Genomic DNA, 26,670 nt, shown 5'->3' on the forward strand with positions numbered 1-26,670 from the left:
CACAGTGCTGATGAAGACATGTTTTTTTATAACATAGCATTTTTCTTATAATAGTATGCAAAGCCTTTCTTAAAACTTTCTTCATCAATTATCCGTCTAGAAAATGAAAAGTCGGTGTTACAAACTGCCAGATCCTTAATATGATTGACTATGGCTGGTTTTAGTCAGCAAAAGGTCTCCAAGTAACAAATGGCTTGTCCATTTGTTCTCTGACAAGAAAGACTGTTGAGGCTTGAATATCATTTACACTCAATCAAATACTAATGCTGATGGAAAACTCTGGGTTTCGGTGCCTCTTGATGTGCCCCATTGGGGCATGGAGAAATGTATCGCCACTTAACATGTATCCTGCATAACGGATCTGAAGGGCTCTCCTACTCGGTGCTGCGGCTGCCTCTTCATCTTGCCAGGCCTGTGGCTGTAAGATATGCATTAACCGAAATGACAAATTGCATAAACATGCGTTTCTCAGTTGGCACTTCCCTGCTAAATGCTTATGAAACTGTTAACTATGGAAAACAAAAGATGGATGGAAGAAGATCACTTTTACAAAATGATTTTTATAGAAAAACAAAGAAAAGCTTGATGTATGCAAGCTCACAGATATCCCATATTTTACAGCTGGGTAATAGCCATAATTTTTCCCTGGTAATGGGTCTTTATGATATCAGATACAGAGAGATTTGCACTTTATTATCGATAAGAGAGTCCAAATTAAAGTGACTTGAAGTGGTAGAAATTGGCCTTGGTATATAGTCAATATGGAACATCTGCCCTCTCACCACATAGGTGGTGTTTACAAGATTTTAAGATACAGTTCAAACAAATATTTTACAGAATAATAAAATTGTTGATTATGGCATAAAAAGCCATAAGATTTGATTTCTCCATTTTTTTTGTGTGTACACACTGGTCAAAATAAGATCAACTACAGAAAAGACCAGATTATTATTTTGCCAAGAAACACTGGGCCAGATGATCCTCGAGGTCCCTTCCAACCCGGTATTCTATGATTCTGTGATTATTAAACTGCAGGGTAGTAAACATCAATACATTGTAGCTATGTTTTTCCTTTAAAACATTTTGCAGAATAATTATAGCTGGAACAAAGGAAGCTCAGAAAATTCCAACACTGGAGCTTTTTCAGGGTTTTTGAGGGGGAAAAAAAAAAAAAAAAAAAAGAAAACAGCCATAAAGAAGTTCTGATATTCACTTCTAAATTCTGACAAATACTTTGATTATACTATGCTTTGCCACATCTGGCCTTCAACTTTGGACATCATCCAATTTCCTGTAGAACTAGAGGAAATCTAGCTCAAAACTTTGGTTGTGCTATTTTCTAAATGGCATAATACAAACCACCAATTTAACTAGCATATTCCTCTGTGTCATTTAGTAACACGACTGAAGTAATCTTCCTGAAGAAGAGAAGCAACTCCCCTTTTTGTTTATTTAAAATTGCAAGTGATTCCTCAGTGGCACACCCAAGCTTTAAAATAAGGAGCAGTAATTGATTATTTCATTATTTCCATGTTTCCTCTTGGACATTCCATGAAGAATTATAAAGCATCTAATCTGTACATATAGTTACCTAAATAGAAAGAGTCTGTGTAGAGAGGGATCCCAGCACCTATGAAGACAACTACTAAAAATGGCAATGAGAGCTTTTACCCTAAAGCATGACACTCTCTTAAGGCCTTGGTCTTGCAAATATTTAGCATATGAGTAGTCCTACTAAAGCAAGACTCATTCATAGGCTTTTTCACTGGTGGAGTTTTCTTTTATTCGTATATATTTTTAGGCAACATATTATGCAAGTTGGAAGGAGGAAAATAAACCGGTAATATGAGGCGAGCTAATCGTCAGTGTACACGTACGGCCTTCGACACAGCATCTCAACACAGAGAAACCTCAGTGAAGTCAGTGGCTAAGCCAAACCATAAGTTTGTGTAATAAAGAGAAATTGTTCAAGGTTTTTTCCCTTAGTGGCAAAAACCAATACTCCCAAGTGAACATCTTTCCTCTCTAGTGCAATACCCTGCAGATGTGACTAAACCTAAAAATAATTTCTACGAAAAGATTCCAGCATTTAACACAACGTATGTATTGCCTTTCTAACCCTTCCTGCGTTCATTGTCAAATGATGATGTAAAGAATTGCATAAGAAAACAAAACAAACCAAAAAGATAAAAATTAACTTAATTTACACAACCAATAAAAAAGTTTAAAGCAATGATAGAAAAATAATATAAAGGCTAGATACATTAAATGCCAGTTCAACAGTATTAAGCTTTGGTAGAACAGTTAAAGAGCATAGCACCAATAAAATCCAATGTCAATACATGCTTCAGTACGCATGAGCTGTGATGAAAATGTAAATTTTGGCAAGAAAAGTAGTGTATGTTCCCTGACGCCACAGTTTCATTTCAACATCTAACAAAAAGTCTTTAGGCTCTTTCACTTGTCGCTGAAGATAGACAATGCCCGTGTACGAGTTCAGCCTTCGAGTGCTGAAGTAGTTTTCTTCATTTCCCTTGTTGATAGTAAGGATAATGTTGTCTCCAGCATAGGCAGGCGATGGTCCAATACGGAAAATATGAGCTGGGACCACGATATTGGTTTGGAAGTTCAGCTGGTAATAGGTAATGCGCACCGGGGTATTTTGGCAGTCCAGATAATTAAAACAACTGATTCGTTCACACCTCCTAAGAGATGAGAAACGAAGCACCATCAGTGTCCATGTAACAGCAGGTAAAAATATACGTATTTCAGAGTATTGCAAAACTATTAGACAAACAGGAGTCCCAAACTTCAGCTGTGTAATTACCAGCTCCTTGTTCTGCTTTTACAGTGCCCATAAAGCATTTGTAAATGATGTAATTGTCAGTGTACAAAAGCGTAAGGAAAAGATCATGGGCATGCGGAGCTGTATTGGGAAGCTCCACAACGAGGAAAGAGCCAGAGTCATGCTGCAAGCAGCACAGAACTTGGAAGAGGAGCCTGTGATTCATCACTGACAGCACAAGCCTGGGACAGTGCTCCAAGAAAATAAGAACAAAAACACTTAAAAAGGTAGCTAAAACATGGGAATGGGAACCAAGCTCCTCAACTTGCAGAGCTGCTTAATTCTATAAAACAGGAAAAGTACGTTTTAAGTCATAAGCAACTAAATATGGCTTCCCAAAGCACTGGCAGCCATTGAGGCAGGAAATGGCTAGGGAGATTTTGGGGCTCCTGAGCCGCAGCTGCTGAGGAGCTGGAAGCTGTGGGGATGTGCCATTCCCAGAATCCTGTAGCCTGGCAAGCTCGTTATCCAGCTCCCCTGCAACATTTCAACACTCTCTGAGGAACTGCAATCTGAATATTAAACAGGGAGCCCCCAAACCACTGTAAAAGTGGTGCATTGAGCAGCCTGGCAGCTACTGCAATGATATAAGCAGCATAGAAGATCTTATTTTTTTAAAACTTAATTATAAACAGAGCCCTTTTAGAGCTGCAGCAAGTAGAGCTGCAGGCTCTGATGACTGCTGTTAGAGCAGCAGTTAGAGGACAAATGGGGGCTTTAGGGCTTGGAAGAGGGAAGAGGCAAAACCAGACAGAAACTCTATATGGGGAAACTCTATGTGCTCCAGGTGCTGAAGCATCTTCTTAGAGCTCTGAGCACTTAGACCCACCCACAAACTAAAGCACTACGTAACATCCACAGCCACTGGACTGGGCTGCTGGCTTTGTTGCAATGGCAATACTTACATGTCAGATACTTTTCTGTAGTTGGAAGGGCACTCGAAGGACAGGCAGCGGAAGCTGCCCTGGATGTTATAGCAAGTCTCTGCAGCTGAACAGTTATGGGTTCCTATTGCACATTCATCGATATCTAACAAGAAGAAACACAAGGAAAAAGACATGCTAAGTTCAAAAATAACAAGTAATCACAATTCACGGGCTGTAACATGCTTGTGGGACTCTCTGTGTGCATGAGAATCAGAGGAGTCTGTGGGTTTGGCTCTGCAAGCTGAGGGCTCTGGTCTTCACCACTCAGTTGCTGTGTGTTACCTCTTCAGTACCCGTGCCTGCTGCCTGCAGACTAGGACTGCGAGAACCCTGCAGGAAACACCTGGGCTGTGAAATGCACGTTCAGGTGAGGTGTGTCAGGTTCATCTCTGTGCACACAGACACTCGCTGGCATTTGGAGTGACAGGGTAAATCACGTCAATTCCAATTCTGCTAAAATTCATGTGTCTTCTGCGGAAAAAAATTCCTTACTTGACATTATCAGTTAATAAGAGATGACTACCACTCGGCAGTGTGTGCAATAAACAAGGGAGCCCACTCTTCCCTACAAGCAGCTTGTGATCCTTTCCAGGTTGTTTGATAGTTCTTCCCCTGCTTGGCAGAGAGTGTGGCCAGTTGCAGCCACCCAGCACACGGCCAGGGCTGGCTGCCTACAGCGGGGGAAGTTTGTTTCTTTACCTGTACTTTGCAAGCATTGGCACACCCCTGTGAACCTAGCTATTCTCGTTCCAAACACACCTGATGCAACACAGGGTTTAACTTTGTGGAGAATAAACATGAGAAGGAAAAAAAGTTCTCAAACTCCAAGATCCTCCTGTCTTGCCACTTCCCACTGCAATAAAAACCAAACATGAACATGTTTAGTTCAAACCAAACGTGAACATCTACACAGAATTGCCTGTGTTGTCATATTCTCCCTTGCTCCTGAGGTGTCAGAGGTGTGTTGTAAGTAATATTATAAACTAGATGGAAAGGAAACAGAATAAAATAATTAGATAGCAGTAGTCTAAGGCAATGGAACCCTGAACTTCTCAGACCAGCCAACCTGTCTGTCCTCACAGCTGCTGTGTAAGCTTTCCCCAGCTGTTCTGACTGAAGATAGTTTTTAAATAGTTTCTTGATAGTGATGGGCCAATTTTTACAGCTTCACAGGTCACTGGTACTCCCTGAACCACAGTTTCATGCTTAGAGCTAGCCTGCGTCATGCGAGGCGTTTTTAAACAAGCGTGGTGCTCCTATGCTGTTCAGCACGTGAGCACAGTGCACGCATGATAAGCTCAATAGCTGGGGGAAGCATCTAACCGGTTTCAAACAGCAGAGCATGTGCACGGACTTGTGCATGGCGTAGACACTGCGTGCAAGCGCTGGAGTACGAGGGACAGCCCTTGAAAGGTGGCCACTGCGATAAATCGCTCATACACCGCATAACGTGTGTGATCACAATGGCTCCTTCTCCACGGACAAGGCTGTAAAATGTCCACATATCCCGAGCAAACAAACATTCCCCCATCACTCAGTCTGCAGAGGGGCCTTCCCCTCCGCAGAGCAAACACACGTAATGGATGAAGGGACACCCCACGTCTGCCTACATATTAGCCATTCACAGCCTGTTGTGACAAAAGCTATCCCTCAGGAATAAACAAATCCCTTCAGAATGTAACCAACCCATGTTAAAAGCCAACAAGACCTTCTCACTGACTTTCTGATAATTGAGAAAGCTGGGCTATGTCAACAGAAGAATTTATCTATGCATGAAGGTTGCTCTGGATTAAAGCAGGGGGCAAATACAAAGCAAAGTAACCACTTCTGTACAGCTGCATGATCCAGGAGATATAAGGTCCCCCAGACTACGATGAAATATGGGAACTTAAGAACAACACTTTAGAACAAGGCACACATTTTTGAAAATTTAAGTTAAATATAAATATCTCCCCATAATGAGAAGTAATGTTGCAGAAGACAAAAAAGAACATTTAAAGCTCAAAGACTCATTATGGCCTAGGGCATAAACGTGGTTACCTAAATAATACATATGCACAAGCCCAAGCCACGGACCTTAAAATGCTGAAAACCAGATGCAATAACAAGGATCCAGCTTGAGCAGAAAATATTGGCAAAGATCTCTCAGTCACATTGTGTACTCCCAAATGTCTAGACAACGCACGGAGGCTTTAAAATGAAATAAATGCTAACAGACAAACCATGTGGACTGTGTAGGGCTCTGCAGTTCTGCCAATTGTCACAGAGGAGAGAGACTCTTAGAGGAAAACTATAACCTCCCGCTCCTTCCGTTCCCCTGGGATGCGCACTGATCTCATACACTGAACTGACTTGTTTAAAAGTCTTGCAAAGAAAAGTATACAATAGGAAGTAGGAGACAATCAAAGTAAATTAAATCCCTTGCTGATTCTCAGAAGTGCCCCTAGGTGAAAAGAAAATTTCTTCCATATTGCAATCATTGTCATGAAAGCACTCACTTCACCAGTTTGGATGGGCTGCAAAATACCATAGGCAGTTTCTCCAAAAAGATCCATATGTTGAGATGCTATTACACAAGATACAACTCATCTGTTTGAAAAAGAAAAAAGGTACAAAGAATGTACCACCAGTAACTCTTAAGAACTGGTCAGATGACGAGCAACTGGAGCCAGATCTTTAGCTGATGGAAACCAATATAGTTGTCTTGAGTTTAGCGCAGCCGACATCAATTCAGACAGTTTCTCTGACCACGTTTTCAGAGAGACCTCAATATATAAGCCTGCCCAAACTTGTAACTACAAACTTTCAGAGCTCAAAAAAAGGACATGTACCCGGGGGTTACTTCCAGCGCCTGACTAAATGCCAGCTCACCCAGCCATGCACAGAGCTGCCGCACGTGCGCCGAGTTTTGCGAGCAGACCAACTTTGCCCTCGAAGGCGGGTGCATGTACCAGGGGGCATAGATACTTCGAAAAGCTCTTCCAAGCGTTGCTGTACAGCTCGCTTAGCAGGGCTAGTCTGTACATCAGGAAGCCTCACCGCACAGGGTGAGGGCGCAGAGAGGATTTCACACCACACAAACAACGCAAGTGCGATCCATAGGTCTGTGTGGCAAAGATTTTTCCTCCGCCTCCAGCGCCTGGAGCACGCCAGGTGCCCCCGGCTCGGGAGAGCTGTGCTGGCCGATGAACGCGGTGACTCACGCTATTAACGTCCTCAGCTCAAATCTCACTGCTGGCAGAGGTGGCAACTAACATGCCAGCACTCATAGTTAGCAGGAAAAAAAAAAACAAACCAAAAAACAAAGCCTGAGGAGAGTTATAGCTGCAGTTTTCTAAAGGTGACTTTTATGTGTGAATTTAAATGCACATGGATATAACTGCATTCATACTTAAAAACACATTAAAAAAAAAATCTTTTAAAATCTTTTCAAAAGGTTTTGTCATTTAGTCCGTTTCTCTGCTTCAAAGTCAGGATCAAGTATGCTCATGCTGTTCATGATTTACACAGTGTAAATTCACTGCCATTACCACTGAGAAGAGAATTTAAGCATAGGAGATACATAACCAAAAGTTATGTGAAGGGTTCCTGAAAAACTAAGAGCAGGAAATGCCTGGTAGTTAGTGTAACCGACTGCAGGAATGCCTGTAGAGTACATAAAGGTAATCAGATCTTCAATCATCATTACACAGTCAGTGCATCCTTTGGAAATGGGGGATTTTTACTTCAAAAACAGACAGCTGTGCACCAGATGAAAAACACCAGACACCAAGAAGACATTTCTATGATTCTGGAGAAAAGAGGCAGGGGGGCGGGGGGGAGGTGGAAGATACATGTCATTTACACTAACATTTACTAACGCCAACATAATTAAGCTTAGGTGGCAGACTTCTGGTTGTCCAAGTTCCCATTGCAGCTCCTACATCCACTCTCCCAGTTTTCTGGGGCAGGAAACTGCAACTTGTAATGAAGCCACAGATTTCTACATCTGGCACCTCTAAAAAACCAGATCACTTACTGCTGTGCCAAGGTGCACGTACAGCTCATGCAAGTAATCAAGTGCCCCAGTTTGAATGATGAAGTGGGCTCCCTCAGGAACTCATTTAAACAATTAGCTCACATTGACAGCTGAGTTGCCACAGTACGTACTTCTAACACAGGAAAAAGTTGATATTGCAGATACCAGTATTTGGCAACTTTGTCAAATACTGGCTTTTTAACAGTGGCTAATATAAAACACGGAGACTTGATTGAATAACCATAATATCTTAGATCATTCCAAGGATTAAAGCTTCATGAGATAATCCTTTCAGTTCCTAAACTCCTCATTACCTCGACAGGTTCTTCCATTTGCTGCCATGGTATATCCCTGCTCAGGACAAGCACACTGATAACTACCAGGAACATTCACGCAGCGGAAAGTACAAAGAATGCCTGCACTCTGGGTGCACTCATCAATATCTGGGAAAAAAACAAAATTACAAACATATGAAAAAAAGAAGAACAGAAATCTGAAAAGGGAAGCTGTAGAACACAAAGAGATTCTTATCTGACGCATTTATAATGTATTTTTAAACGAGAATGCAACCATGAAAGTTTGACATTGCTCTAGGACTGTTGGTGGTGCTTTCTGAAATGCTGAACACAAGACTGCTCCCAAACATACTGGTTGCAAGTAGGTGGGACTCATGGAAAAGAACAACAAGTCTAGGGCACATCTAAGTTGGAAAAACTCTCTCTGGTACCTCTGTAATCCTTCTAGGATTGCTTTGAGGGCTTCCTTGTGCTCAGAGGAGTGTGGGTTTCTTCACCATTTCTTAAATAGAGACTCTCCAATATGTCAGTATTGGTAACTTCAAGAAAAGAGGTAAAACCCTTCCTTTCTCTACTCTGATCACTCTACTCCTCATTCACCCGCCATGAGCAGAAGAGCAAGCCTTCACTCAACTGTGGCTGAGTGGAGGCTTTAATTGATACAATAGAGGTAAACGTATCTTCCCTTCTAATTTTTTCAATCATAAGCTCTAGCTCCATGAAACAATAACCTAACCAGTTCTACAGTCACACAAGTGTATTCCAGCCCCAGGTAGGAGGCATGAAAACGAACAGCATTTTCCAATAGCTGCAGTTACCTTCTGCAGCTTCTGCAGCAGGGTTAACTTGCAACCACCCTTATGTATCACCTGCAGCATTAGGTGCTGCTGAGAGTTAGACAGCACTTACTGTTAAAGAGTGAGACAGCCCTGACCGTTAAAGAGTATACGCATATTTACCTTGAGCTGACAAAGCAGCAGCCTTACCTTTACAAGAATGCCCATCTTCTGCTAGCTGGAAACCTTGCCTGCAGTAACACTGATAGGAACCATAAACATTGGCACACTCCTGGCTGCAGGGACTAGTATCGCATTCATTCACATCTGTATCCAAAAACAAACCCACAGACATTGCCACAGTGGCTCGGAACAGTATTTTCCACTATTTCTTGCCCCTGAGAACAGCTACCACATCCTTCTAGTCAGAGTGAATAAGGATGGACTAAATTGTCCCAAGAAGATGTTTCTGCTCCCTAGGCAGAATGCCAAGAAGCGTGAGGATGTCTGTTGCGCCTGAATTTCATTTCTATATATGCCAATGAAAACACATACACATACAAATACCTGTTTCAGACCTTATATGTTACGGATTATTAAAAATATGTGATCATTGCCTTAAAAAAAATCATGGAGAACTTAAACAATTTCCATTTAATTCAAAATAATTTTTTTCAAGTTTTGTCACCACCAAGTTTCATCTTTATTAAAATTTGAATGAAAAGTCTCCTGTTCTAACTTTGTTATGTTCTCCTTTTCTCTCATCTGGAAGGAAAGGAAAAAGTATGTGAGGGAAAGGAAGAAAGAGGAGAAACTTGTCAGCTCTCATTTGACAGTTTGAGTGTTCAACTGAATACCTGCAAATCTGAGCACACATAAATCATGGGTTTACTGTATTTTTATTTCACCTCAATTCCTTCTCTAAAGTCCCTTAATTCACACTGTATTTTCTTCTTCACGGAAAAAATGTCTGGTACCTTCACAATGCTTCCCATCGTAAGACAAGCGGAAACCAGAAGAACAAGTGCAATGGTAGGACCCAGGGGTGTTCTCACACGTGTGCTGACACAGGCGTCCAGGGTAATTCCAGCACTCATTTATATCTGCCAGCATAACAAGAAAATATGCAATCAACTTAGAAACAAAAGCATCAAGCAGGATGCAGGAGGATATTTTAAAAGGTGTCAGAGACTGATTTGCAGAGCATGAAATGCTGCAACCTTAGGTTTTATGCTGTCTGACTTTGCGCTTTAATTGGTGTACAGTAGCGATAAAATACAAAATGTTGTATCATACATAGTCTCTTATGAAGAAACTTGTGAAATCTTCAGACAGATAAATTTCTACAGCAGCAGAAGCATAACCCATAGGAAAGTACTTCGCAGATGACTTTAATTGATAAATTGCAGCTAAACCAAACCAAGGGTACCTGGTCTGAAATCACAGCATGGAGTGGCAGAGCTCTAAATGGCCAGTCACACCGAACGACGGCTGCTTTGGAGGTGATTCCATTATCTTTTGAGGCACTGCATTGCAGAACTAATAACTGCACACTACAATGGTGCTAAATACTGCCTTGAGGTCCAAGGCTCAATCAATCAGTCATTTCATCTCATCTTGTGCCTTACATACCAATGCAGCTTCTGCTGAATGCATCGTACTGATACCCCATCTTGCAGTCACAGCGATAAGCCCCAGGAAGATTATGACAAATCTGCCCTTCGCCACAACGGTGTACACCAGCTTGACATTCATCCACATCTGCAGAACCAGAGAAAGCAATTAGGTGAAATATAGTTTGCTGAAAATCAATGTTTATGAAGAGAAAAAAAAAATTAAATAACAGGAATAGAAACTGTTAGGGTTGTCCCTGGGACAGAACAAAGAATATCAGCTTTTCCCACTGTGCTCTTCTCAGAGTCAGCTTTACATATCTCCAAGTCAAACTTTTGAAAAGCAATACATTATCCTAAAAATGAAAACGGTAACGGTAATGGCAATGAAGCTTTCCCAGCATATTCTGCATTTCAATGTAAACACATTTTGATTCTGATCAAACCATGACATTTAAACACCCTATTCTGATGTTCTGCCACTACGTGAGTCACAGCAAGCCATTTAAAGCAAAACAAGAACTAGCCAGAAATTCTGTTCATCCCTTCAATTAAAGCAATTGCTATTTTCATCTCCAGTTGCCCTTTCAGTCTTGCTTCTGCTGTCTACCTTTTGCTCTTTCCCAATGTTGATTTTTCTTTTCTCAATCAATTCACATTTTGATGTGCCTCATGGCCTCTCATCCAAAATCCAATACCAACAAATTAGTTGCTTCTCCACTCACATGCATCACTTCCAATCTCATTTTAAAAATCCTCAGATGAAGATGAGACTTTTCAATACACACTGATTTACAAGACTTGTAACATGAATAAATAGCTCATCAGTACCTAAGAAATCCCTGTTACCATCTGTGAGAAGCAGCACCAAAAAGTCTGATTAACCCTCAGAAACTTGTATTTCTTCAAGTATTCTGAGTTCTGCCATTTCTTAAGCCATCAGATCCTGCTTCCTTCCTATTATTCACATCTTCAGCTACTTTTACCACCCAAATCCCTGTTCATGTAATATTAATTAAGAGGGTAGTCTAAGGCTGGAGGTTCTCCATACTACCCTATTTGAAGTCATAAATTTGAGCACTATTTCATTTCCAAGAGTTCCTGGGCAGTTCTCCATCAGACAACAGCCTTGGAGAGTGCTCTGAAAAGCAGTCACTTGCTGCGAAAATGATAGGGAAGTGAGAGCGAGTTACTTATCACAGAAACTTGGATTTGGAAAAGTGGATTATATCAACCACGATAAGAGATGTTAACAAAGACGTTGTTCAGTATTTCAGCACAGATTCCCACCTACACAGTCCCTGCTGGCACCGGGGTTAGGGATGGCAAGGAATGCCACTCGCCAAACAAAGAATTCCTGACGGGCTCATAGATTTCTGCTGAAACACTGTCTCCTCATTTTCTTTTAAGATCAGAGGTAGCATCAAAACAAGGAAGTTTCTAATGCAGATACAAATTTGTAAAGTAGCAGTTTTATTTGTAATGAATTAACTAATTTCATTAGTTTGTCCAAAATCTTATATTCCATTGTGCTCAGACTTTAATTAGTTTGAGGTCATTACATCATAAGTGTGCTATATTTCACAATAGTTACAGTGGTTTTCAGTTAAGTGTAAGAGGTAGTTTTTAGTAACTAATTTACTAAATCAGAAAACATGAACATTTTAAAGAGATAAATCCTCTAAACAGAGAATATGACCATACAAGTGTAGTTCTGCTGGAGAAACATGTGCAGATGATGTATTTATTACTGTGAATAAATCTGAATAAGGAATCTAATTAGCTATTGTAATGCCTTAAAGAAACTAGTCTTTATCATAGAGAGGGGAAATTAGGACCATATGCTTTTCTTTTTTCTTCTCCATGCTCTCTGCCTACTTAAAGAAAGCCAAACCAAAAAAATAGCAAAAGATGTAGACTGCAGAGACAGAGTGCACACAGCAAAGACAGAGAAATCACCAATTAACATTAAACATTTGTTTTCCCAAATTCAAACCAGAGGAGCTTCTTTATACCTGCTCCCTAGAAGCACTGTCAGTCACATAAAGTATCATCAGTAATTACAGCACATTGTGTTATCTCATCATGCTTTAAAGATATAAATGCTCTATGAATAATGGCAATTTCTTCCTCACATATTTACACACAGTCACTCTTTTTTAGGAACAACTGGGGAAAAAAGCTGGATTCTTTCTATAAATCATCAGTTTGAAATTTAGGCATATAATTTGCCCTAGCCATTAGCAGGGCTTGAAAACGAAGGCTGTTAGCACTACAGCCAGGACTTCTGAGCTGCTCAATGATGACTGCTGACTTGTGAAAAAAATGGTGTTCATGGAGATGTTGGCATGGTGGTAACCCTAAAAACAATTTCAGGGTCACCACATTTCAGGTGGTGCAAAGGTACCTAGCCCAGCTGACTTTGCTGAAACAGGACTGATCGAAACCAGCTGAGGAACTGTGTCTTTACAGCAACTGAGACAGGACTTTTGGACCTTCCCTTTGTAACAAATGAAATATTTCAGGCTGCTATGTAATAGGACAGCAAATGAGACCGCACTACTTTGCCCCAGATTTACAAAACACAACCCCCTAGAGCTGTATTAGCAAGCTTTCTCAGTTTCCTCAGTTACAGACATAAACTGTCCCTGTCTTCTGCTACTTCCAAATCTTCCCCACCTTCTCACTGGCCAAGCATAGTCTGGCTAGTCCTGGGGGTAAAATCATGAAGGGAAATACAGTGTAACAAAGAGCAAAAAGGAGAATGCTGAAATTTAGGCAGGAATGGGATCTTTTAGCTATACCGCTATTTTTCGCTACAAGTTGCTAGTCGCGACCAACACAGCTTCCACCCACCTGCAGCATCACAAAAGCATATTTTGTTTATTTTTTCATCCTTCCTTTTATTCAAAGGGAACATAAGTAGGAATTATTAGGATATCATCACTAACCAAAATACTGATTTGTCTTTTTTTTTTTTCCTGCCATTGTATAATTTCCTATTTCATGTCATACAGAACACAGGGAATTCAAAAAGTACATAGCCAGCCTTGCCTTGGGCACCAAGGTCCAAGCTTTCAATCCATCTGTGCCTAGTGTGCTCATTTACAGAACAAATGCTAATAAGAGATGAAATTGCTATTCTGAGTCAGTACTCCATAAACACATTGGAACAAGTACAAATCAGTATCAAGCTGCATGCCAGCCTATATGAATATCTCAACATTCTTTTCACTAAGAAAGTAAGAATTTATCCTAAATGTACACACAACTGGATGTAAATGGGGAACACCATTCATAGCACTACAAAGAATATCCACTTCGTACTACTCTTGTAAGTCCACAAACTCAGTGGTTCTCATTTGCTGCATCCCATGGCTTCAGATCATACCGCTTACAGTAAGATACTGTAAAAAATAGCAAAGGATCATGGTTTTGACTGACAGCATGAGGTTAAAAAGTAACTAAATCACTACAGAACGGAAGCCAGTAAATCCCATATGCAGTCAAAACCAATGTCACCCAGCACACCCAGAGGAACTCCAGGCAGCAGTCAGACATCAGTGCAGCAGCCTGCAGTGCAAACAAATCATTGAGCTGCTTGGACAGCAAATGCATACAGAAAATTCCCATTCCTCAAATAAATTTAGGAATCTGGAGGTAACTCAAAACTACTTTTTAGAACCGTAATGTACTTTCTCCTCTGAGAGGGCACCTGACCAGACACTGGAGTCAGACCTTACCGATGCATCGGGTTCCCTCCTCATTGGAGTGGTAGCCTCTGCTGCATGTCAGCATGTTCCTTTGGCAGGTGTAAGACCCAACAGTATTGATGCAGTTGAATCCTGGTTTACATGGCTCAGGGAGAGATGTGCATTCATTAATATCTGGTGAAGAAAATGAATTAGAACAGTGAGAGAAGCTATTTAACCTTTCCGGTCTGTTTTCTTCCAGCTGTCACTTCTTTTCCTTCATTTCAATTTATTGTGCTGCAAAGATAAAGCTGATGAAGGTCTGCTGTGGTAACACTTTCAAATTCAATATGCGAGTATGCATATTTTAAAAAGGACAGCAACGTTTAAATTAAATTCACAGCAGGATTTGAGGAAAACTACATGTGGTCAATATAGACCGCTTGGACAGGCTAAAAGGAACAGGAATTGGCCAGTGCTGCTGCACATATTACAAGCATATTGCTGGTCATGCTTACCAACACAGTTTCCCTCAGGGTCTTGTAAAAATCCATCCATGCAGCGTTGCTTTGACTCACAGTAGAATGATCCTTCTGTATTCTGACAAACGAAGTTTACTTTACAACTATGAGTTCCTTTCTCACATTCATCAATATCTGTTAATCAGATCAAAACACCAAATTGTGACTAGTTAAGCTGTAATTTTCAGTAGTCTTCATCACTAGTTAACTTCTCAGAAAGGAAGTTAGGAAGCATTATTTAAGCCAGACACCCAACATTGCTTATGGAAAATCTGAGGTTTGCTGTTGGACAACCTCTTCAGCACAGGCTTCAGAATTTGTCAGGTCCTGCAGCAAATTTGATTCAGGTCCTTACTGCCTTGTTCACAGCATCTCTTGTAAACCACAAATACTGAAACATCTGCAGTTTTAAAATCCTAGACCCAAATTAAGACTAGGAATAAGGTACACATAATAAAATGTGTACCACACTCTTTCAAAAGCAAAGTGGTCTCTTATTCCTTATATACCTCAGGAATTCTACATAGAAACCTACCTCCACTGAATTTGATACTAATAGGGCACCTCATTTGAACAGGGCTGGGATTTCACTGTGTACACTGGCACATGTGTGTATATGTATGTACTTACGTACACAAAACAAACACTTATCCAACTCTGAAAAATATTCTGAAAAAAATCTGAATGAGAGGTAATACTATTAGTAACAAATGCAGCTTTTTTTTCTTACTCTGCAGCCAGAGCTCAACACAGCTTTCTCAATTTTTATTATTTATATGAAATTATTTCTCAAATTATGTTCACCAAATTAATGCTTGCTTTCTAGGCACATTGAAAACACTTCCTGCAAGTTTCAAACTTATAAATTTACACTCAACTGGTCTGTGTTGAGTAACTGCATGGATCAGCTGGTATAGTGGCATTGCTTCCATTTTCCAGTTGAAGAAACCCCACCTAGGAACAGAATTCAGTTTGAAATTCAGTTCCTGTGAATATTTTCAAATGCTGCTTTAACATGCACTGGTTCCTGAGGACACTTCCTATGATGAACACCTTTACTAGAAGATAAAGACAAATGGAGGAAACTCCACAGTTGAGGGGTTCCCCCTCCAGGAAGAACTGCTGGTGCTTCTCATTCTACCCTAAGTCCTCAGTTAAATGTTAAGGTCACGAGGGAACATCACCAGTCTCCCAGAAGGTACTATATGGTCTTCCAACCATATTTATTGACTAAGAGAAATAAAAAATGTGGAATTCAGTATTTCATAGGCCTCTGCAAATTCAATAGTTATCTGCAGGCAATTTCCAGAGTAGTTCTGGAATTCTAGTCTGTCTTATAAGTCATTAATTTAAAGGCTACTTTGAAACAATTCATAAATTTTATAACCTGTTATAATCTAACTTTAAGACTAGAAAGCAATTTAGATTAGCAATAAATGTTAGAAATGTTATAGAAGAATCAGACAACAGAACAAGATGTTCACAAACAGCCTGTTCAAGTAAACCAAGGTTTACTTATGACAGCTGTATATAAAGTGAGATTTCTGATAATTTCTATTTTATAACCTCATATGTCAAGAGCTAAGTTCTTTCCTTAGGCATCTCTTACTCCAGCTGTCAGGAAACTCTTTGTATAAAAAAATCTAGGAGTAAATAACACTGACTTATGCCCTGGAAGGCAGGGCACATGCGTCTCTCGCATGCTCCAGTGCTGCAGAGCAACTTCTGCTATGCTATGACTACTGACGTTACCTTCTCCATTAGACCTCTATACAGACCAAGAAGGGGGAGATGAAGAATATCTTCTTAACCCCATGACCATTCCAAATGTAAATAAATGCAGACAGACCTCCTAGACACAGGAAGGACTGGACTGAGTAAGCCCCATGATCCATTCAGTGTTCAACAGCAAACAGTATCTATCAGCCCCTTCAGAGAAAAGCAGAGCTACCCAGAGAAGCATAACAGGAATTTCTCCATCAGTGAGATCTCTCTCTAACCCCTTAAAAACAGGGTAAATCCTAATTCATAAGGTTTCATGCATTTTCCAAATTATTTATAGCTATCATTAGAAAGTATTTCAAATAAATGAATGTACAGAAGGGGCTTATGAAGCCAAACATTTCCATGATGATCAGCCTTTCTTAGTTACAATCTTGATATCACAGACCAGCAACAATAAAATGCTTTGCAATCCCTTCCCTTTCCTTTTTGGTAACAGCAACTGCATCAGCTGAAAACCACTTGTCTTACCAACACATTCTCCATCCTTAAGTTCATAACCTGGCTGACAGCTCAATTCCTGGAGACATTTGAATGATCCCATCGTGTTGACACAGTGCTCTCTCCGCTGGCAGGTGTGTGTATCTGTTACGCATTCATTAATGTCTACAAGAAATAGTTAAACAACTTAGTGCCACATATTTATCAAGTGATCTGCCTCTTCCTGCTCTTTTGGAAGGAGTCAAAAGCTCAAGTGAAACCATTTCTTCCAAAAGATAGTCAATATAGACTTTGCTACAGTGTTTGGATGAAAGACGTTTTATTCCAGGATCTTTTGTTAACACAGAGTAACTCAAGACACAAATCACAGGGAGATTTCCTTCTCCCCTCTTCCCAAACATGCAGTGGATGGTGCAGGCATTGAGGACGAGGGATGGACAGAACTCATTAAATACAGGGTGGACAGAGGACTGATAATCAGCTCAGATTCACTGGATAGAAGCCTCCTGGACAGCTGAACGAGAAAGTGATTAATGCCTATTGCTCATTACCAGGTTTTCATAGCTCAGGCTATATATCAGTCCTGCTGCTTCATGCCACGTAGACAGGAGCTGCTGGTGTGGAACTGCTGCAAGAGATAGGTACTGAAACTGCCTGCCTCGCTGCAGGTGGAATCATGTAACATACTTATTTCCTAAGGAATGCTTCATTAGAACTGGATGCACAAGAAAACATGGAGAGAGGAATCCTGAAGGCTCAATCAAGTTTGTAAATTTGTATTTAAATCTTTAAAGAGATTTGATTTCAGCAGGTGGAATAGCAGAGAAGTTCTTTTAAAAGAATCACTTAAATACCAGATCATGGAATGTAAGACACAAATCGGAAAGGAATATGCCACACCTTTAAAATCATACGTTTTGATAGGCTTGGATGAAATAATCTCAAATTCAGGTTTTGCTTATTTTAATAATGAAAGCTAGGAATACCATGATGATCAAACACTTACAAGCAACATAAAGGGGTAGAGATGGGAAGAGAAACTTTTTTGCCATTCTCCACAAAATCTTACACATTCACAGTTCTATATAAAGCTAAGAAGTATTTCTAGAGCTAACAAAAGCCAAATATGACCATAACTATTACCAGTCATCCAGCCTTTCTGTACATGAAGCTGTTTTCATACTACACAATAAAGCAAGTATCGTTTAAATCAGATTTTCATTTTGGCTGTGGAACCTCACTCCCAGATAAGTACAACATCAAATATATTACTTCCCCTTGTGGAGCATGAAAACAGGACAGGCCATTTTAAAAGCCTTTTGTCTTAGAAAATGTATCATATTGTTTTCTACTAAACAGATGAAGACGAGCACCAAGAAATTTCCCTTCCTGCTGAAGTCAGCTAACTGGTGATGTGCACTGAGATTTGCAAGACCGGTATTTTAGCTTGGTGCCATTTCACTTTTCATTTATTTGTGTTTTCTTTTTGTTTGCCATTGCTATTCTTCACATGCTGTGTACTTGCTTTCCAAAGCCAGCTGATTAATGCACAGCAAGGTCACTACTGTTAGCTGGATATCTTTCTGCCTGTCCCACTTTATGTTTGTGTACTTCCACTGTTTGGCAGGTAATTGCCTACCCCAAAGTTTTTCAGGGTTATGTCCTCCTAATGCTCCTACAGTTTCCCATTTTCTGCACATAAGCTTGAAGTGTAAGCAGCAATATTCTCATAAGTGGCCTTGGAAAAAAAAAAAACAACAACAACAACCAAAAAAACAACCAAAAAACCCCCTCATATGCTGGGAGAAGAATATGACCTGCTGTGACAGACTCCTCCCACCTAACTAGACTTAGTTCTTAAATAAAATTGAGCATTTTTTTTAAATTTTAGAGAAAAATGGCAATGGAGAGCCACTTAACAGCATCCAAACCAGTGCAAGACTTTCTACTGATTTAAGAGGCTATACAACAGATCTGAGATTATCTTCTCTTGCAAACCACAAAAAGCCTTCTCATATAAACAAATTGTCAGCACTACACTGCATCATATGAACTTAAGTCAGTTCAGTATGATATCAAAAGAGCCACTAGGAGGAAAGCATGTTTGTCTGAAATACTACCCAAACGCAGGAAGTACTCCACCTGATTAGCAGGTGTAAACAGGTAAAAAGGTTAAGATTTCACAGAGAAAAAAGATCTAATATACTTCCATGTTTTGTCTATATTTTTTGATTCAATTTTCAGATTTCTGAATACTTGAGAAAATAAGTAGAGGTGGCCAGAATGCATTGAGGAAATTAAAATTATGGAAACTGGAAGATTACATGCAGAATTTTTGCTTTCAATGAAAGTTTTGTGCACAAGTGATACACTGACGATCTCTAAAGTCTAATGAATGTGACCTGGGCTGAGATGCAAGGCTTAAACTATGAGCCATGCGGTATGCAAGGCTCTCCTCTGTCCTATCCAATGTTAGGGCATGAATCTCTATCTCTAATATCAGGCCAGTTTCCAGCCCACCAGAGTTTCCTTTCCAATTTATTAAGCAGACCTGCCCTTTTTTGTTCATTTTTCTAAACAAATTCCTAAACGGTCATGCCACAAAATGAGATCTCAGAAGATTTGCAGCATCTTTCTCATGAGTTCCCATCAGTCCACGTCACTGCTGTCACTATCAGTGTCTACTGCAAAACAGTGTGCATCTTTGGGAACAGGGTCCCAGTTTTTGCTGGGGCAGCACACAAGCACCTGCACTAGCTCTGTTCAGCCCAGGCTGTACCTAGTATCATTTTGCTCTACCGTTATGGCACAAAGTAGAGGGGAGTGAGGACTGAATACAGTTTTATGAAGCAGGACAATCTCTTTCTCCTTTTTTCCTCCCTGTTTATTATCCACAAAATCACGAGGGCCCCTAACCTGTCTCTCTTCAGTACTGGAAACCAACTCAACAAGTCAGTAAGACGCTTGACAGAGCACTAGGAAAAATATGAGTTATGTTTTCAGTTTGAAACGAAGTTAATTCCCAACATTGGACAAGCTGTAGTCTTCATCCAACACAATTAAGACTGTGATGCAGGGCAAGATTATATTTATAAAAAACCAGGAATAATTCAGTAATATATTAAAAACAAGTAATACAGTCAATTTTTGAGAAATCTACTAGGTCTATGTGTGTGGCAACAACATTCCTCATTTTATGTCAGTAAAAACCAGAATGAAACATTACTGAGAAATATCTCTTTTTTTATCCCGGAATTGTTGTTGGGAACAGCAACATATACATGATCCCTGAGCATATCTGTTGCATCTAAGAAGCTGACATTTTTGCAAAGGAATATCAACATTTACCTACTGCTATTTTTTTCAACACATACTTCAACATTAAATTTTTTTTTTGCATGTTTTATAAAAATGTGAAATGCAGACTTTTTTTGTCCTGCATATGTACTTTCTCATGATTTTTTTTCCTCTTCAAATTACTTCAGCTCAATTTGTTTTATGGAATACGTCTGTTTTATCTAGACCCATTGTTATTTTGCAGCCACCCATCCTGTGCTCATGCACAGTCCCTATGGTTCAGCAATAAAATGACCACTTACTGCTCACTCTGGCAGGAGGGAAAATTTAAATGGGAGTAGCAAAGAAAGTAGCAAAGTGGTCTCCCGTCAGTGTGCATGTGGGTGGTGGTAATGACTTTGCCTGATAGTCACCAGGAAAAGCAATCCACGTTAGAAACACCCAACCTGGCTCTTATCTCTGGAGAACGTGGAGCTTTCAAGCCTAAAAACATTTTAATATCTGTTCACAAAGCTACACAAAGGCTGGTGTGTGCAAGCTATTTAAACAGCTGGTGACTCTTCATTGTGCATGGTTGGCTTTCAGGAATTCTGGATATCTGCTCTTGAATGCACCTGGAATTATCATCTTCCATAGTTTGACTAAAGGAAATTCAACAGATAAAAGGTTATCAGCTGTTTTGTTGCTGTGCAAAGATTGTTCCTCCCGTCCCTAAAATATGCAAAGAGTAACATCATTAAAACAACAATAATTTGCAAACAAATTACCAAAGCTTTCCTCATCACGCTTGAGGTAGCTCAAGATGGAGCACAAAAGCAGTTAAGCTGGAAAAGGATACCTTAGGTGAATGTGGCTGCAATGAGGCAGTTCAACAAAACAGAAACCACAGTATGCTTGTGACTTTCCCCTTTGACTAGAGAAGTAGGAAAAACGTTAAATACAGCAAATGTTCTCCAGGCACCACACACAGAGCAGAGCTGTATACATTTAGGGTGCACACAGGGTGTATCTATCTGAAAAGAAAGAGAAACTTCGACATTTTCTAGATTATTTACAAGGATACCTGTAAAAACCAGACTTGCATTAGAGAAATACAGAGGTTTGTTATTTAGTGAGGGAGAAGAGGATCTTTTACCTTTACAAATGAGAGTTGTTATCTTTCATTTTATTAGCGATGCCTGAGGTTTATCTTATATCAGTCACAATAAAACTCGGTTATAATGTCATGAGGTAGAGGGCAGGAGAGGAAGAAGGTGAATAAAAGGAAGCATTTGGCATCTTCTATAGCACCTTCTGCCAAAGTTGCTGCCAAACATGCATTAATTTAGTTTCAAAACACTCCTGGGAGATGTAGAAAAGGACAGATATATCTCTGCTGCATAGTCCAGGAAAAATATCAAGGGATTAAATGGCAAGATTTTCAGAAGCAGAAAGCAAGGTGAGGCAGTTCCTTCAGCTCCTCACTTACCAGACCTTATATTCAGAAGTGTGGTACATGCAGCAGGCTCTGTGAAAGCCTTGAAACACACCATGCAGACTATGGCCAACTACAAATACCATCTTCCATCTCGCAATCTGATATTTTCTCTGTAAAGGCATCCCTCCTTCCAATGGTGTTCTCTCAACTGTTTGATTTAAACTAAATAATTTTATTAGTTTTCCATGCTTACCAGTATCTCTGATTTAAAAATAAATAATCTTAAAAAATATTTTAAAAATCCAATTTTGACAATTTAAGGAAAACCCAGAAGATAGTAAATCACATCTCTGCTCTAAACTATGACACTGTATGAACTTTCCTGCTCATTCCCTCATGCCATATAATGCTCATTAATAAGATGAGATCATAGAGCTTTAAAAGATAGGAACAAAACCAAAGCTGTGATGGTCAGAAAAACGACGTTACAAATGTAGGGAGAAGGACACGGGTGGAAGAAGGCAAATGTATTCACACATGACATTATAGTCACAGGCACTGCTGCTTTCATTAACAACTAGAGGTCTCCGGGTGTTCTGTTTTTCCAGGCATTACCACACAACACTGCTGCAGCTCAGGTGCCTCCTAAACCAGCTTCTAGAAAAGTACCCCAAATAAGTTTCTATTTCATAAGCTCAGGCCTTGGCTTTTTGAAGCAAATTAAATCCTCACAAATACACGTGTAAAAATAGATTGGTTTCTTATATGAACTTAAATAGCAAGGATGATACAGCAGAATTATGATGCATCTTGGCCTCTTACACAAAGAAATTTGTGCCAGAATCAACAAAAGACTAATCTGAATTTTAAAATTCCATCACTTTGGAATGGATCTTTTCTACTGCCTGGACTTATAGAGATTTCTTGAGCTGCATTTATGAAGTTTTGTTGTTTCATGATGTCTTGGGATTTGGCAGTATTGACATTGTCCAGAGAGATCAACTGCTACGTTTTCTTAGTCCAGTTTAATAGCCATCAGTACTGCTGTGGTCATCATACCTATGAACTTTTATGACTTTTGAGTAAAGTTATATGTATCCTGAGAATGTATTGCTAGGGAAAAAGCCAAATAGCATACAACTCATGATGTTAAGCGGCTGAGCAAATGGTGCACATGTGTTTTTACTAACTCATATTGAAATGTCATATGTAGAGATGGCCAGAAAGCCTTTTAGCACAAATGGTTTAAATGCATTGCAGAGAATGAAGAATTATGATGCTGTGGTGAACGGCTTACACCTATCATCTTACCAACACATTTTCTATGCCTGTTGAGTATAAAGCCGTCTGCACAGATCACTCTGTGGTTGACACAGTAGAATGATCCCAATGTGTTCACACATAATTGTCCTCTGGAACAAGTGTGAGCACCTGTGAGGCACTCATCCAAATCTATATCAACATGTTGCAACCAAAAGGGAAAAATAGAATTCTATTAGAACAATTTCTGAAATGAAACAACAATTCTTTCATGCTAAAGATGTCCAAATGAAGTGTGTTGGAGCTACCACATCAGCACCATGCTATAATACACACAGCGTTACACTGAAAATAGGGCTGGAATAAACCCTCGGATATCATCTAGTCCTTGCTTGCACCCCTACACTTTTGTCATTCCAGAAAGAGCCATTCTTAAAAATAGGCAGTCACACAGAGGCAACACACACTCTTTGCGGGAAACCTGTTCCAGTACACCACCACCCTTACCATCAAATACTTACTTTAATATAGATTATAAATGTCCCTTGCTACAATTTAAACTCACTACTTCCACTGACATTTCTGATTTTTTTCACCTCCTGTAGGAAAACATTGAAATGCCCCTTTTGATTCTGACATTAATTAATCAAATTAGCTTCCATCACAGTTGAGTAAGCAATGCATAGTGAATATTTTATCTGGTGATATTAAATTCCCATTTTCTTCACAGACTGTCTGGAATTTCATGAAAATGATTTGTTATTCAATAAGATCTGAGATTAAGAGGGATGTGGCTCACTTGTGAGCAATTCTGAGCATCAGAAGCTTCTACTTGCATTTCACTGCTGGCTGTTATTGCTTCCATACTCACAGATTTATAATTAAGATATGTCACAGGGCATTGCTTCTGACCCCCAAATCTTTCCTGGGCAAATGTATCCTTTATCACTACCAAAACATGTTCATTTAAAATTTATATAATGCGAACTCTCATGATGCAGCTTTGGAATTCACTGTTCATCACTGTGCAGGCCTGAGCTGCAATGTCAAGTGAAACACATGGAGCTGGACCAGCTCACAATGGCACATTCTTTGTAGCAGTGAAGCCTCACTGAATTCAGGTTTTCAAGGCAAGCAGAAATAAAAACAAACAGAAGAGGTGACAGGGGAGAGCTGTAACTCTGAGGGCGTTCCTCAGGGCAACAAACATGCCCACGTCCTGCTCGCTGCTCCCATTCTCAGGAAGAAAAGCTGCATGTCCATAGCTGTGTAGACAGACCCTGGGAATGAACAGTAGCGTGAAGAGAAATCAAGAGGGCTGAAAAAAAGCCAGGAATGTCAGAGGAAAAGAGCACAAATCCAGGCTTGCCTTCACCCGAAGTCCCCAGGTAACAGGCACACTGGGTAGTCGTGCTTCAGGAGTTATCTGTGAAGCAGCTTTGGTATTCCTTCTGCCAAATAGTCTCTGTACTGACAGTTGCAATTCACAATACCAAAAATGAAGAATCCTTAGAGAAACACCTAGGGGTATGAGATCAATGAGATCCATATAAAAGTGTTTTAACCAGGTCTCTGTGGTGAACCTGAACCACTTACCTTCACAGGAAATCCCATCAGCCATGATAGTATATCCAGACAAACAAGAGCAAACAACATTTCCTTCCACAATATTGCAGACGTGCTTACAGGGGCCATTATCTATACAAAGCAAAATTGCAAAATATATTAGCATTCACAACACAGATCAGCTGAAGTTACAGACCTCCAGGTCACCCAAATATAATCCCAGTTTCCGCAATGGGGAATGCAGTTTGTAAACAATCTGTCCAGGCAGCCCTAATCAATACTTACAACCCTCCACAGAAACACACCTGTGCCACTCCTACCTGTATTGTTCACATTATGCTGCACAGCTGCACTGCTTACCTTAAACTAAGGAGCAGGTGTGTAATAACCCTGAAATCAGAGTAGAGCCTCAAATTACTTCCTCAGGTTTCCCCTGACAATTCCTCAGTCTTATGCCAGAGGTAACAAATTAAGGATGTGCATTGAAATCAGATTGGTGTGTGGAATTTTATTCTGGCTCTCTAAACATTCCTCACTCATCTGCATCTGCAATTTGCACCTCCAGTATACCTTTACACTTATCCTGCTCTTCTTGTAAGGTCATGATGAGAAGAGGCTGAGAAGGAGAGGCTGCTGGAGGGATGGTGGCTTCTGCTTCCAGCCTTGTCACCCGTCTTCTGTCAGGATCTGCAAGGAAAGGGAGGCAGAGGGAGATCAAGGACGGCATCATCTCCACCAGGCACACCACAGCAAAGGTCCCGGTCCCATTCATCCCACTCCGTCATGGTTTGTAGGAGGATACATTTTGGTGACCTGGAGAACTGTCTATGCATGGAGGTGAATAGTTGGTTTTGGAAGCTGCCATCTGTTTGATACGAACAACTGTCCAACAGCACGCACACACAGAGTGCTGCATGCTAATGGAGATGCTCACGAACGTCATGGATACAGATCAGGGAGCTTGGCTGAAAATAACTTCTTTAGAGTAAAATATTACGACACCTAATGAATCAAACAGAAAGTGTTTTGGGTTTTTTTTTAAATGCTGCTATATTGTAAAGACAGTGGCTGTCTTTCATTTGGTGTATGATGAAAAAAAATGTCAAACCCCAAACAAGTCTTTAAACTTACTCTGTACATCCTATTTCAACATAGATGAAAACCAGATGCTCACCTTTACAAGCACAGGATACTCTGGAATGACTTTTACACAGCCAAGTGGAAAACATGACAGCTGCTATCTGTCATTAAGATTTTCAATAAACAGTAATGTTAAAGGTATCAGAATAGTTTAAAAAAAAAATATGCTGTGTTACATCAATAAGAGTAATCCAGTTTGTCAATATCATCAAAACAGAAGCCTAAATCCATAAGGCTAAATTCTTCCTTAAGAGGGATGTGTCCTACTCCTATTGATTTGAGTTCAAGTGTCACCTGGAGCAAAGTGTGAGCCACCAAACAATGACAACATTAAATGATGAAGTGTGATTACAATGCAGGTTTGGGGTACAGGAAAGGCAATTTCATTAAAAAAACAAACAAACAAACATCAAAACACACACCCACCCCCCCCGCCCCTCCAAGCAATCACAGACATACAATGGGCTATGACACAGAGGCAAATGCAAGACATCTGCTTGTGGCATACCCTGAAGGAGTTCCCCAGAGAGCGCGCAGAGAAGGAAGAAGTTTTTGAAGTTTCATCAATGTATGCTTTCTCCTTGCCTCACAGAGCCACTACAAGAACATCAATTCTTCCAAGCCTCATGAAAAAGTGTGACATGTTTTAAAAAACAAAAATTAAATACAAAAACAGTCAGAGTCCAGCAAAGAACAGGAAGCGTACTGGGACAGGTACAAATACAAGAGCATTATATCTAATCACAGCAGTAAAAATTACCAACAGCATGAGTTTTAAAACTGTCTGGCATGGGTCTCCATGCACAGACCACATGACAGAGATGTGCACGTACACAGAGGAAAAATGAGAAATCAAAGGCCACTGTGCCACGTTGCCAGGCAGAGCAGATATGGTTTAGCCAAGCGTAGCAAGTGAGGTTCCCTGCCCTGCCATCTCCCTTGCCCAGCCTTTAATTTGACCCAGGACTCCAGAATGACAGTAGCAACCCTTCCTCGCCTCACTCTTCCTATGTGTCTCATGTCTCACTCACAGTCCCCTACCCTCGTCACAATCCTCTACCTCAACAGAGCTCTGTAAAT

At 40.2% G+C, this 26,670-nt stretch overlaps 1 protein-coding gene across 2 annotated transcripts in view; it reads right to left on the minus strand.

Annotated features, from left to right (window-relative positions):
- Positions 1–613: 613 nt before the first annotated feature.
- Positions 614–26,670, minus strand: part of FBLN2 (fibulin 2) — a 109,274-nt gene continuing 83,217 nt past the window's right edge. For both annotated transcript variants that reach the window (XM_052778413.1, XM_052778415.1), the window contains exons 7-17: positions 25,021–25,137; positions 24,481–24,582; positions 16,941–17,075; positions 14,685–14,822; positions 14,218–14,361; positions 10,494–10,622; positions 9,839–9,964; positions 9,072–9,188; positions 8,104–8,232; positions 3,751–3,874; positions 614–2,705 (exon numbers count right to left, since the gene is read on the minus strand). In XM_052778413.1, coding sequence (XP_052634373.1) covers positions 2,348–2,705; positions 3,751–3,874; positions 8,104–8,232; positions 9,072–9,188; positions 9,839–9,964; positions 10,494–10,622; positions 14,218–14,361; positions 14,685–14,822; positions 16,941–17,075; positions 24,481–24,582; positions 25,021–25,137 — 1,619 coding nt within the window. In that variant the 3' untranslated portion in view covers positions 614–2,347. The remainder of the gene's footprint in view (positions 2,706–3,750; positions 3,875–8,103; positions 8,233–9,071; positions 9,189–9,838; positions 9,965–10,493; positions 10,623–14,217; positions 14,362–14,684; positions 14,823–16,940; positions 17,076–24,480; positions 24,583–25,020; positions 25,138–26,670) is intronic.

The sequence above is a fragment of the Harpia harpyja genome, chromosome Z (assembly GCF_026419915.1).
Source record: "Harpia harpyja isolate bHarHar1 chromosome Z, bHarHar1 primary haplotype, whole genome shotgun sequence".
Lineage (NCBI taxonomy): Eukaryota > Metazoa > Chordata > Aves > Accipitriformes > Accipitridae > Harpia > Harpia harpyja.